Raw genomic sequence first — 14,316 nt, 5'->3', positions numbered from 1 at the left:
AAGAAAAAAATCTAATGTTGAACAGAATAATTTCTCTGGGGAAGAGAAACAGAAGAAAAAAATCTAATGTTGAATAGAATAATTTCTCTGGGGAAGAGAAACAGAAGATAAATCTAATGTTGAATAGAATAATTTCTCTACTGTTGAACAGAATAATTTCTCTGGGGAAGAGAAACAGAAGAAAAAATCTAATGTTGAACAGAATAATTTCTCTGGGGAAGAGAAATGTATCATTCTGTTCATCAAAATTTGTTGAATATAAATTACATTATGCAGAGGATATTTTCGGGTCTCGACATACATTTAGACAGTCCAGCAACAGGTGGTTGAAGCTGTACCTGAAATATTGGTAGAGGATCGGATCCTTTAAAATTGTGCCTTGAATAGGGGATCGGATCCTTTATAATTGTACCTGAAATATGGGATCGGATCCTCTATCATCGCACATGGAGTAAGGGATCGGATCTTCTAAAATTGTACCTGGAATAGGGGATCGGATCCTCTATAATTGCAACTGGAGGAGGGGATCGGATGGTCTATAACTGCACCTAGAATAGGGGATCGGAGGGTCTATAATCAATCTTAGAATAGGGGATCGGATGGTCTATATTTGCTCCTGGAGTAGGGGATCGGATCCTCTAAAATTGTACCTGGAATAGGGGATCAGATCCTCCATAATATCTCCTGGAAATAGAGAATCGAATCCTTTACAATTGTACACGAGAAAGTATTAGATCCTCTATAACTGTATCTAAACTAAGAGATCTCATCCCATGAATTTGGACCTGAAATAAGGGATCGAATCCTCTATCATCGCACATGGAGTAGGGGATCGGATCCTCTGTTGTAACTGGAATAGGTGATCGGATCCCATATAATTGCACCTGGAGGAGGGGTTCGGACGGCCTGTAATTGCACCTAGAATATGGAATCTGATGGTCTATAATCACTTTTAGAATAGGGGATCGGATAGTCTACATTTGCTCCTAGGGTAGGGGATCGGATCCTCTACAATGGTACTTGGAATAGGGGATCGGATCCTCCATAATTTCACCTGGAAATAGGGAATTGAATCCTTTACAATTGTACACGAGAGAGTATTAGATCCTCTATAACTGTATCTAAACTAAGAGATCTCATCCCATGAATTTGGACCTGAAATAAGGGATCGGATCCTCTATCATCGCACATGGAGTAGGGGATCGGATCCGCTGTTATAACTGGAATAGGGGATCGGATCCCATATAATTGCACCTGGAGGAGGGGATCGGATGGTCTATAATTGCACCCAGAATAGGAGATCGGATGGTCTATAATCACTTTTAGCATAGGGGATCGGATGGTCTATATTTGCTCCTGGATGGTCTATATTTGCTCGGATTCCTCTATGATTGAACCTGGAATAGGGGATCGGATCCTCCATAATTTCACCTGGAAATAGGGAATCGAAGCCTTTACAATTGTACACGAGAGAGAGTATTAGATCCTCTATAACTGTATCTAAACTAAGAGATCTCATCCTCTAAATTTAGTCATGAAATAAGGGATCGAACCCTTTTAAAAACTATACCTAAATCATAGGATCGGATCCTTTCTTAGGCAAGACGCCAGAATCTTTTGAACTCGACCAGATAAAGAGAAGTGAACCTTAATGAGGTTAATTTTCGACAAGTTTCAGAGATTTCCAGGAACTGTTTAATTCCAGGTTCGCGACAGAGAACTAAGAGAAAGGTGGACCTGGAAAGAAGATGGGGTGAGGGGGGGAAGGGACGAATTTCTTTGGCAGGGGGAGAAGTTTAGATAAATGGAGTGAAACAGATACGAGGAAATATTGGAAAAATCATGAGTTCATTAATTAGGAGAAATTAGAAGGGGGGGGGGGCAGGGGGGAGGGGGGAGATTGGGGGGCCCCCATGAGTGTATAACTGACCCCCCTCCCCCCTCCTCCCCCCTGCACACAAATGGATTATCTATTGATAGCTAATTCTAATCTATTTTCCTCAATCTTTTTTTTTTTTTTTTTTTTTTTTGCTATCCTTGTACACTCGACAAAAAAATTATCTTCACAGACGGATTTCAAAATGAACACTACGATTCATGTTCTCTGGACAGAGTCAGCTGGCGCAATTGTGAGACGCATTTCATAATAATGACAGTGGGTTGTGTAGAAATTTCTTTCGAAAGCAATTTACATTGTATCCTTCGTTATATGAACATTGAGAAATATATATAAAAGTGAAATCTCACTTTAGTTCATACAATTTTATGTAAAAATGTAATTTTTTTTTTTTATACATATGGCACGATATGTTTCATGGAGACAATCCACCTCATCACCTTCCAATACTTACCAAAGTTATTGAAATCCCAACATCACACTTGAGTCCCGCCGTCCAACACCAATCTTTCTCGGCCAATCACTGTCTGTCTGTCTGGTCGTAACTATTGTAAGGGGGAGTGATTAAAGAGAGGGGGGGGGGGGTCAGTTGGCAAGGGTAATTAGGGTGTGTCTTGAACAACTTTAAAAGTTTTCGTGTTTTGCCAATTCTCTCATCATGATTTGGTTAAATGGACTTTAGAATTGCCTGGGGGACAAATTAGAGTTCTTAATATTAGCAATTAAGACATGAAGTGACCTTACGTGTGGCATAATTAATAGAGTGACATAGAATAATGGGGGATTTTGAAGATCTATGACCAGGTCATGGTTAGGGGGTCATGACAATGTTTCTCAATTGCATTTATGTGGTCATCCCTGCGTACTGCATGACTGTGCCAATAACACCTTTCAATTACAGTTTTATCTGTCTGGTGTAATTAGATGTGTTTACATACAGTTGATGGCGTAAATATTCTTAATTGTTGGTTGATTTGGCCAACTGTTTATTAAGGTTTTACTAATGGTGTTATTGTAGTGGAAAGCAACATTACAAGCACTTTTTTATTTGTCACATATATAGAAAAGTTACATGTTACATAAAATTATATATATATATATATATATATCTTTCAAACTATTCGCCATTTCCCGCCGTTAGCGAGGTAGCGTTAAGAACAGAGGACTGGGCCTTAGAGGGAATATCCTCACCTGGCCCCCTTCTCTGTTCCTTCTTTTGGAAAAAAAAAAATAGAGCTATCAAAGAGTAAAGATTCTAGAGCAGTTATCAAAATCCTTCGTCCGTTGTCATATCGTGTAGAATAATGCTAAGATACTTATTTTGTTGTGTGTACATAGGAAGATATTTATTTTGCTGTGTGTACGTACACACTCTCCTTCCTTATATTTCTCTTAATCTTTCTCTTGCCTTTACCGTCCCTTACCCACCCACCCACCCTCTTACGACTCAGGTGTTCGATTCCCAGCGCCTCTCACCGTCTCCCAAATGCTCTTCCGGAAAAGGGGGGAGGGTTTGGGGATGGAGGGGGAAACTTTGGCGACCATCACTAAACATGAAATCTAAATGGAAATGCCAAATGTAAATCAACATGGACAAGTTACAGTGAGACTCGTTCTTACTTGCACAGCTCATGGTTGTAGAGGAGGGTGTGTTCCACCGTCACATGACTGTCCCTTATCCCGTCACACGTCACCGTCACATGACTGTCCCTTTCCCCGTCACACCATCACCACCCCACCACCACATCACCCTCCATCACGCCCTCATCATCCCAACCACGCCATTAAAAGCAGCAATAACTCTCTTTCTCTCTCTCTTCTCGTATGCTACATCTACCATCTACGTTGCCCTTCATGCTTTCCAATTGCCCCAATGTCTACTCCATGGTTTGCCAACCACTTAGCCCACCTAACCCACGTACTTGTACCCACTGTGAGGTCTGAGATGGTCAAATTCGTCCCCTTGTTCGAACCAGAGATCTCGACCCACCTCGCGCTGTAAGAACCCCCTTCAACTAGACATGGAGACGATAGACTGAAAATACAGCACCTCGTCCCCATACAGCAATCCACGATAGATAACCATCCAATAGACCCCCCCCTTCTTTAGGGGTATTCCTCCCCCCCCCTTTCGTTAGCCCCCCACTTCTAACATTTCGCCTCTGGTGGGAGAGTATAAACGAGATGGTCCCTCATTTCAAACACTGATTTTTCCCCCTTTTGTTGATAGGCGATCCTTCTCGTATACCCTCTCGTTAATGCTCTTATAGTGTCTTGTATCCCTGAGGTGTTTCCTCCCCATAATGGACTTTGGATGATACTCCCCTCTTGTATTATGTCTCGTAAAGGACAGAAAGACTTCCTTTTTGAGCTCCTGTGTTCGTCTATGGGGGGCCAGCCACCCTTTGTCTAGTGGGGTTCGATCCGGTAGCCTAGGGTCCCAGATATAGATTTATAAGATACCTGCAACTCATCATTCTCAGTCGCTACTACTTTCCATATATACATATATATATATATATATATATATATATATATATATATATATATATATATATATATATATATATATATATATATATTTATATATATATATATATATATATATATATATATATATATATATATATATATATATATATATATATATACCTCTTTTCACCGCTTCTGCTCTTCATTCACTGCTGCTAATGCTGCTTTCATCTCTGCTTCACTGCCTTCCTCATAACTTCCATCATTCTATCCCTGTGTAAAAGTGGAAAACTCCCTCCATCTTCCATCTTGCTATGTAATCAAGGGAAATTCATTTATATTTTGGTAGTAATTTAGATACAGATCCTGTTTGATTGCCTATATAGTTTTGTGTTGTGTTGGGGATTGGTGGAGGATGTAGAGCTCAGGTGATGTTGGAGATGGGTAGGAGGTATAGGGCCAGAATGATGGAGATGGTGTTTTGGTTGGGGGTTTATATAGCCAATGTGGTTGTGTTTGGGATTGGTTTGAAAGTCCCTGTTGGTGGGGATGGGGGAGTGTGTGGCGCCCCCCCCCCTAGTGGGTGTGATAGTGGTGATGGATACGGAAGTCCCACAATGTTTATGACACAATGTTTATGGCCGTTTTCAGGAGGAAGGTGATGGGGAGTGTCTATTAAGATAGACAGACACAGTCCAGCTTGGGTGGTGATGGTCATCTGGACGAAATGGGTGTGTGTGTGTGTATGGGTTGATGGTAATGGGGGAGAGAGAGAGAGAGAGAGAGATGGTCTAGTAATGTAGTGGTTGTGTGTTGGTGATGGGGAATTTCCATAGTATTATATTTCTCTCTTGTGTCTCCCCTGATGATGTGATTATGACACGAAAGTGCACTTGGCAACTTATCGTGTTTCATTTAGCCCGTGGACTCTTAGGTATATATATATATATATATATATATATATATATATATATATATATATATATATATATATATATATTCGCCATTTCCCGCGTTAGCGAAGTAGCGTTAAGAACAGAGGACTGAGCCTTTGAGGGAATATCCTCACCTGGCCCCCTTCTCTGTTCCTTCTTTTGGAAAATTAAAAACGAGAGGGGAGGATTTCCAGCCCCCCGCTCCCTCCCCTTTTAGTCGCCTTCTACGACACGCAGGGAATACTTGGCAAGTATTTTTTCTCCCCTATCCCCAGGTATGAATATATATGTATATATATATATATATATATATATATATATATATATATATATATATATGATACTTAATCGCCGTCTCCCGCGTCAGGGAGGTAGCGCAAGGAAACAGACGAGGACTGGCCCAACTCACCCACATACACATGTATATACATAAATGCCCACACATGCATATATACAAACATGTATATTTCAACGTAGACATGCATATACATAGACATATACATATATACACATGTACATATTCATTCTTGCTGCCTTCATCCATTCCGTCGCCACCTAGAATATGTTAGGTACCCGGTTAATCAACCAGCATTCTTTGGTTGGAGATGAACAGCTGGGTTAACTGTGGATAGACTGCCTCGGGTAAGGGACTCAACCACCTCCCCCCTCCTCCTGTTCTTGGCTGGCCCATGAGTGCCTCATGGTCAGCAGCGCTAACCGCCCCACCAGGGAGGGAAGGGGGGGAGATGATCAAGTAATTCTGGGAGAAGTGAAAGAAATAGGGAAAAGATGACCAAACAAGCAAATGGAACGCCATTCATTTATTTGAACATACAATAAATGTATATATATATATATATTTATATAATATACTATTCATATAATATACTTATTGTGTAATAAATAGTTTTGTTTATACATTATAACGTATACAATATTCCGAATACACCACATATAGCAAATGACTATCTACTTGTCTTCATTCAACACTACATATAAAAATATATATAATTTATATACTAATGCGTGTATACTTTTATATTTTGAGAGTTCCATTTATGAGGAGAAAGTTTGTACACAGAATATGAATATTCTCAATATTCCCCATGACGGTAATATAGGGATATTCTCAATATTCCCCATGACGGTAATATAGGAATATTCTCAGTATTCTCTATGACGGTAATATAGGAATATTCTCAATATTTCCCACAACGGTGATATAGGAATATTCTTAATATTCCCCATGACGGTAATATAGGAATATTCTCAATATTCTCTATGACGGCAATATATGAATATTCTCTATTCCCCATGACGGTAATATAGGAATATTCTCAATATTCTCCATGACGGTAATATAGGAATATTCTCAATATTTCCCACAACGGTGATATAGGAATATTCTTAATATTCCCCATGACGGTAATATAGGAATATTCTCAGTATTCTCTATGACGGTAATATAGGAATATTCTCAATATTCCCCATGACGGTAATATAGGAATATTCTCAATATTTCCCACAACGGTGATATAGGAATATTCTCAATATTCTCCATGACGGTAATATAGGAATATTCTCAGTATTCTCTATGACGGTAATATAGGAATATTCTCAATATTCCCCGTGACGGTAATATAGGAATATTCTCAATATTCTCTATGACGGCAATATATGAATATTCTCTATTCCCCATGACGGTAATATAGGAATATTCTCAGTATTCTCTATGACGGCAATATATGAATATTCTCAATATTCTCCATGACAGCAATATACGAATATTCTCAGCATTCCAACTGACTGTCATATATGAATATTCTTACCATATCCCATGGAAATATAGGAATATTCTCAGCATTTCCCTGACTTTCATGTATGAATATTCTCACCATATCCCATGGAAATATAAGAATATTCTCAGCATTCCCCTGACTGTCATATATGAATATTCTCAACATATCCCTGTTATATATGAATATTCTCACCATCTCCCCTATGGACATATAGGAATATTCTCAGCATATCCTTAGTAATATATGAATATTCTCATATCCCTGACATCTATATATATATAGGAATATTCTCAGCACTATACCCCTATATCGTATACATATAAATAAGCCACTTACTCCTATACAGTACATGTATATACGTATATATTACATATATGACATATATAATACATTTTGGTATACGCTGTTGATATATGGAAACATATATGAACACTACGAGCCATCACACTTAGATACCCTTAAGACGTAAGGTACGACCCCTTAGGCACGACGGTACGACCCTTTGGGCACGCGACGGTACGACCCCATAGGCACGACGGTACGACCCTTTGGGCACGCGACGGTACAACCCTTTGGGCACGCGACGGTACAACCCCGTAGGCACGACGGTACGACCCCGTAGGCACGACGGTACGACCCTTTGGGTACCCGATGGTACGACTCTGGAATACGATGGTACGACCCCTTGGGCACGTCGGTACGACCCTTGGGTTTGATGGTTTGGCCGTACCGCCGTGCATAAGGGTCGTACCGTCGTGTGCTCAAGGATCGTACCGTCGTGTGTTCAAGGATCGTACCGTCGTGTGCTCAAGGGTCGTACCGTCGTGTGCCCAAGGGTCGTAACGTCGTGTACTCAAGGGTCGTACCGTCGTATGCTCAAGGGTCGTACCGTCGTGTGCTCAAGGGTCGTACCGTCGTGTATTCAAGGGTCGGACCGTCTCGTGTTTAAGGGTCGTAACGTCGTGTGTTCAAGGATCGTACCGTCGTGTGCTCAAGGGTCGTACCGTCGTGTGCTCAAGGGTCGTGCCGTCTCGTGTTTAAGGGTCGTACCGTCTCGTGTGCTCAAGGGTCGTACCGTCTCGTGTGTTCAAGGGTCGTCCTGTCGTGTTCTCAAGGGTCGTCCTGTCGTGTTCTCAAGGGTCGTCCTGTCGTGTTCTCAAGGGTCGTCCTGTCGTGTGCTCAAGGGTCGTACCGTCGTGTGCTCAAGGGTCGTACCGTCGTGTGCTCAAGGGTCATACCATCGTGTGCTCAAGGGTCGTACCGTTGTGCTCAAGGATCGTACCGTCGTGTGCCCAAGGGTCGTACCGTCGTGTGTGCTCGTACCGTCGTGCTTAAGGACTTAAAAACGCTAATTATACAAAAAATTACCCAATTATTCATTATCCAGGCAATACACAGATAAGTACAATAATTAACAGGTTCCATATCTATACCAAACACATATATTCCTATATATTTTGTATATATATATATATATATATATATATATATATATATATATATATATATATATATATATATATATCTCCACGGGGAAAATGAAACACGAAAAGTTCCCAAGTGCACTTTCGTGTAATAATCACATCATCATGGGAGATACAAGAGAGAAATATAAGTCACTTGATATACAACGAAGAGACGAAGCTAGGACGCCATTTGGTAAAAAATCACATGGCGTCCTAGCTACGTCTCTTCGTTGTATATCAACTGACTGTTATGTTTCTCACTTGTGTCTCCCCTGATGATGTGATTATGACACGAAAGTGCACTTGGGAACTTTTCGTGTGCCATTTTCCCCGTGGACTCATAGGAATATCTTGATCACGCGCAAAATTGTGATCCTTTCCAATATATATATATATATATATATATATATATATATATATATATATATATATATATATATATATATATATATATATAATATGCATATATATATATATATATATATATATATATATATATATATATATATATATATATATATATATATATATATATATATATATATACCTGAAGGTAAAATCATGTTAGCACGTGAAATACATATCACAGTGTTTTTCTCCAGTCTATTTCTAAGTAATGTAGATAGATATAGATAGAGATTTGACATAGAAAATGTAGTCTTTGATGAACAGTCTCTCTGGCATAGAAGGGCGAAGGGTATATTGAAGAACATGTTCTTCTTAGGTCTATAGAACACTGAGAGAACATCTCCAACCCCACTTTTTCTTCTGTCCAGCTCACTTATCACTTAAATACACTTATGAGGACGTACTTAATTTAAGGGACACTTAAACACTTTTGGGCATTGAAGTCCACACTTATATTGTTCCGTCGTACCGTCTAGTTTTACGGTACGGTATTCAGTATATGGCGTACCACTAGGTTTCTATGTACCATAATATTACTATGTACCATAGTTTTAGATATCATATCGTACCGTTTGATTATACTGTACCGTACCGTGTACCGGTAGCTTTCCGTGTACCACACTTCTGCCATTGTACCGTTCTGTACCGCGTACCGGTAGCTTTCCGTGTACCACAGTTCTGCCATTGTACCGTTCTATACCTATGGTACAATCAATGTATCTATGGTACAGTAAAGTGTACCGCGCACCGTCAGGTTTCTACGTACCATATTAGAGTGTTCACCATCGTACCGTTTGGACTCATAGGACATTCAATAATGTACCGCGTACCGGCAGCTTTCTACGTACCACCGCGTACCATCGTACCGTGCATACCTATGCTACAATCATGGTGTACCGGCAGATCACCACGTACCATCGTACCATTTAGACCTATGGTACAGTCATGATGTACCGTGTACCTCACCCCGTACCATCGTACCATTTAAACCTATGGTACAGTCATGATGTACCGTGTACCGGCAGATCACCCCGTAGCATCGTACCATGTAGACCTATGGTACAGTCATGATGTACCGTGTACCTCACCCCGTACCATCGTACCATTTAAACCTATGGTACAGTCATGATGTACCGTGTACCTCACCCCGTACCATCGTACCATTTAAACCTACATGGTACAATAAACCTACCTCAATAAACCCATTGTTTTCCCCCACTGTTCTAGAAAATGTTCTTCAAAAGTTCTTCGGGTTTAGTTAGAGAACAGAAATGGTCACGTAGCACTGTCTTGGGTCCAATGGCAGGTGCGATAGGGTCGACACGGTCGTAGGAAACTAGTACGAATACCACGACAAAGGGCCCCTCCCCTTCCCTGCCCCTGCTACAAGCAGGGGATGTCGTTGATCTACACGACGGAGGGGGCCCTCCCCTGCCCCTGCTACAGGCAGGGGTTGTCGTTGATCTACACGACAGAGGGGGTCCTCCCCTGCTACAGGCAGGGGTTGTCGTTGAACTACACGACGGAGGGGGGGGTCCCCTGCTACAGGCAGGGGATGTCGTTGATCTACACGACGGAGAGGGTCCTCCCCTGCTACAGGCAGGGGTTGTCGTTGATCTACACGACGGACGGGGGTCCTCCCCTGCTACAGGCAGGGGTTGTCGTTGATCTACACGACGGAGGGGGTCCTCCCCTGCTACAGGCAGGGGATGTCCTTGATCTACACGACGGAGGGGGTCCTCCCCTGCTACAGGCAGGGGATGTCGTTGATCTACACGACTGACGGGGTCCTCCCCTGCTACAGGCAGGGGATGTCGTTGATCTACACGACTGACGGGGTCCTCCCCTGATACAGGCAGGGGTTGTCGTTGATCTACACGACGGACGGGGGTCCTCCCCTGCTACAGGCAGAGGTTGTCGTTGATCTACACGACGGAGGGGGTCCTCCCCTGCTACAGGCAGGGGATGTCGTTGATCTACACGACGGTGGGGGTCCTCCCCTGCTACAGGCAAGGGATGTCGTTGATCTACACGACGGAGGGGGTCCTCCCCTGCTACAGGCAGGGGTTGTCGTTGATCTACACGACGGAGAGAGTCCTCCCCTGCTATAGGCAGGGGTTGTCGTTGACCTACACGACGGAGGGGGTCCTCCCCTGCTACAGGCAGGGGATGTCGTTGATCTACACGACGGAGGGGGTCCTCCCCTGCTACAGGCAGGGGTTGTCGTTGATCTACACGACGGAGAGAGTCCTCCCCTGCTATAGGCAGGGGTTGTCGTTGAACTACACGACGGAGGGGGTCCTCCCCTGCTATAGGCAGGGGTTGTCGTTGACCTACACGACGGAGGGGGTCCTCCCCTGCTACAGGCAGGGGTTGTCGTTGAACTACACGACGGAGGGGGTCCTCCCCTGCTACAGGCAGGGGTTGTCGTTGATCTACACGACAGAGGCAGCCAGGAAGGAGGGGGGGTGGTGGGGTGGTCGTTTAGTGCTGTAGGTAAGGAGTTGTGTGTTCAGATGAACTCTGGCCAGGGCGGTCGTGCAGGGGGCCTGGTTCAGCTCCACACCCTGCCGGACCGGCTGGTACCTGCGGCAGGGGCAAACACGGCAGGGTGAGACACATGGGGGGGAACACGGCAGGGTGAGACACAGGCAGGGTGAGACACATGGGGGAACATGGCAGGGTGAGACATATGGGGGGAACATGGCAGGGTGAGACACATGGGGGAACACGGCAGGGTGAGACACAGGCAGGGTGAGGCACATGGGGGAACATGGCAGGGTGAGACATATGGGGGGAACATGGCAGGGTGAGACACATCGGGGAACACGGCAGGGTGAGACACATGGGGGAAACACGGCAGGGTGAGACACATGGGGGGAACACGGCAGGGTGAGACACATGGGGGGAACATGGCAGGGTGAGACACATGGGGGAACATGGCAGGGTGAGACACATGGGGGGAACATGGCAGGGTGAGACACATGGGGGAACATGGCAGGGTGAGACACATGGGGGAAACACGGCAGGGTGAGACACATGGGGAACACGGCAGGGTGAGACACATGGGGGAACACGGCAGGGTGAGACACATGGGGGGAACATGGCAGGGTGAGACACATCGGGGAACACGGCAGGGTGAGACACATGGGGGGAACACGGCAGGGTGAGACACATGGGGGGAACATGGCAGGGTGAGACACATCGGGGAACACGGCAGGGTGAGACACATGGGGGGAACATGGCAGGGTGAGACACATGGGGGAACATGGCAGGGTGAGACACATGGGGGAAACACGGCAGGGTGAGACACATGGGGAACACGGCAGGGTGAGACACATGGGGGGAACACGGCAGGGTGAGACACAGGCAGGGTGAGGCACATGGGGGAACATGGCAGGGTGAGACATATGGGGGGAACATGGCAGGGTGAGACACACATGGGGGGAACACGGCAGGGTGAGACACATGGGGGAAACACGGCAGGGTGAGACACATGGGGGGAACACGGCAGGGTGAGACACATGGGGGGAACACGGCAGGGTGAGACACATGGGGGAACACGGCAGGGTGAGACACATGGGGGAACACGGCAGGGTGAGACACATGGGGGAACACGGCAGGGTGAGACACATGGGGGGACACGGCAGGGTGAGAGACATGGGGGGAACACGGCAGGGTGAGACACATGGGGGAACACGGCAGGGTGAGACACATGGGGGAACACGGCAGGGTGAGACACATGGGGGAACATGGCAGGGTGAGACACATGGGGGGAACACGGCAGGGTGAGACACATGGGGGAACACGGCAGGGTGAGACACATGGGGGGACACGGCAGGGTGAGACACATGGGGGAACACGGCAGGGTGAGAGACACAGGCAGGGGAAACACGGCAGGGTGTGTGTGGGGGGGGTAAGACAGACAGGGGGTATGTGTGGGGGGTAAGACAGACACAAGACCGGAAAAGACGTGACATTTTACCCCCTCGCCATCATGGGGACACATTGCAGGGGGTAAACCAAGGGGAGGGGGTTGTAAACCATGGGGAGGGGGTAAACCCTGTGGGTGATAAACCAGGGAGGGATAAACCATGGTGATGGGGTAAATCATGGGGAGGGGCAAACCATGGGGGTGAACCATGGGGGTATAGCAGGAGCGAGGTAAACTAATGGAGGGGTAAACCATGTGGTGAAAACCCATTAGAGAGGTAAACCAGAGGGAGAAGTAAACTGAAGGAAGAGGTAAACCAATAAAGGGGTAAACCATGGGCTGTAGACCAATGGGAAAGATAAACCAATGGAGGGGTAAACCATGGGCTGTAAACCAAGGGGAGAAGTAAACCAATGGATGGGTAAACCAAAGGGTGTAAACCAAGGGGAGAAGTAAACCAATGGAGAGGTAAACCATGGGCTGTAAACCAAGGGGAGAGGTAAACCATGGGAGAGGTAAACCATGGGCTGTAAACCATGGGAGAGGTAAACCATGGGAGAGGTAAACCATGGGCTGTAAACCAAGGGAAGTGTAAACCAGGGGGGTATACAGTATACACATACAATGGAAGGTAGAATATATCTTGTGTATATAATAGGCTTTTAGTCAGACCTTAAATATTGTATCCAAATATAACAAAATATATTAAAAAAAATATCAATGAATTTAATTACAATCACAACAAAAATTTAACAAAAAATTATTTCCCAAAAAAACTGACCAAAATATGAAATTTTGACCCGATTAGAAAATATACAAGTTAGAGATGCTGTGTTAGGTCTTCGCCACTTCCCGCGTTTGCGAGGTAGCGCCACGAACAGACGAAGAATTATATATATATATATATATATATATATATATATATATATATATATATATATATATATATATATAGCGATATAGAAGTTAGTTAACTACATAGGTGGCAATAAGCACTTAATTATAGCAGGTTAGGTCATTAGAAATATATATATATATATATATATATATATATATATATATATATATATATATATATATATATATATATATATATATATATATATATATATTCTGTTAGACAATCTTTCCTCGAAGCTGATTAGGAAATCGTCCCTTGTTAGGTTAACAGTCCCTCATTGAACATGATCATTAGAATGATTAATGGAGTGATTAATGAGACGAATTCACTATGATCAATATTCCAGAGATAACGGATCAAGTGGTAGCAAATATGAGGGGGATTGTAAGTGATTAATATGATCACTTATAATGGAACTTATCGGTGATTGATGTAATCAATTACAGTGGAACTTATAAGTGATTAATGTAATCACCTGAATTGGAACTTTGAGGTGATTAATAT

At 43.8% G+C, this 14,316-nt stretch overlaps 1 protein-coding gene and 1 long non-coding RNA gene across 5 annotated transcripts in view; one reads left to right on the top strand and one right to left on the bottom strand.

The window, feature by feature from the left end:
* LOC139748751 (uncharacterized) overlaps positions 1–14,316 on the top strand; it is a 269,145-nt gene that overhangs the window by 8,721 nt on the left and 246,108 nt on the right. The gene's annotated exons all lie outside the window — the stretch shown is intronic.
* LOC139748750 (cardioacceleratory peptide receptor-like) overlaps positions 10,511–14,316 on the bottom strand; it is a 217,746-nt gene continuing 213,940 nt past the window's right edge. For 2 of the 4 annotated variants that reach the window (XM_071662175.1, XM_071662174.1), the window contains exon 11: positions 10,511–11,563. In XM_071662175.1, the coding sequence (XP_071518276.1) occupies positions 11,413–11,563 (151 nt within the window). In that variant the 3' untranslated portion in view covers positions 10,511–11,412. The remainder of the gene's footprint in view (positions 11,564–14,316) is intronic. The other 2 variants (XM_071662177.1, XM_071662176.1) reach the window with 1 other exon arrangement.

The sequence above is a fragment of the Panulirus ornatus genome, chromosome 5 (genome assembly GCF_036320965.1).
Source record: "Panulirus ornatus isolate Po-2019 chromosome 5, ASM3632096v1, whole genome shotgun sequence".
NCBI classification, from domain to species: Eukaryota; Metazoa; Arthropoda; class Malacostraca; order Decapoda; family Palinuridae; genus Panulirus; species Panulirus ornatus.
This window is presented reverse-complemented; position numbering and strand designations above follow the sequence as displayed.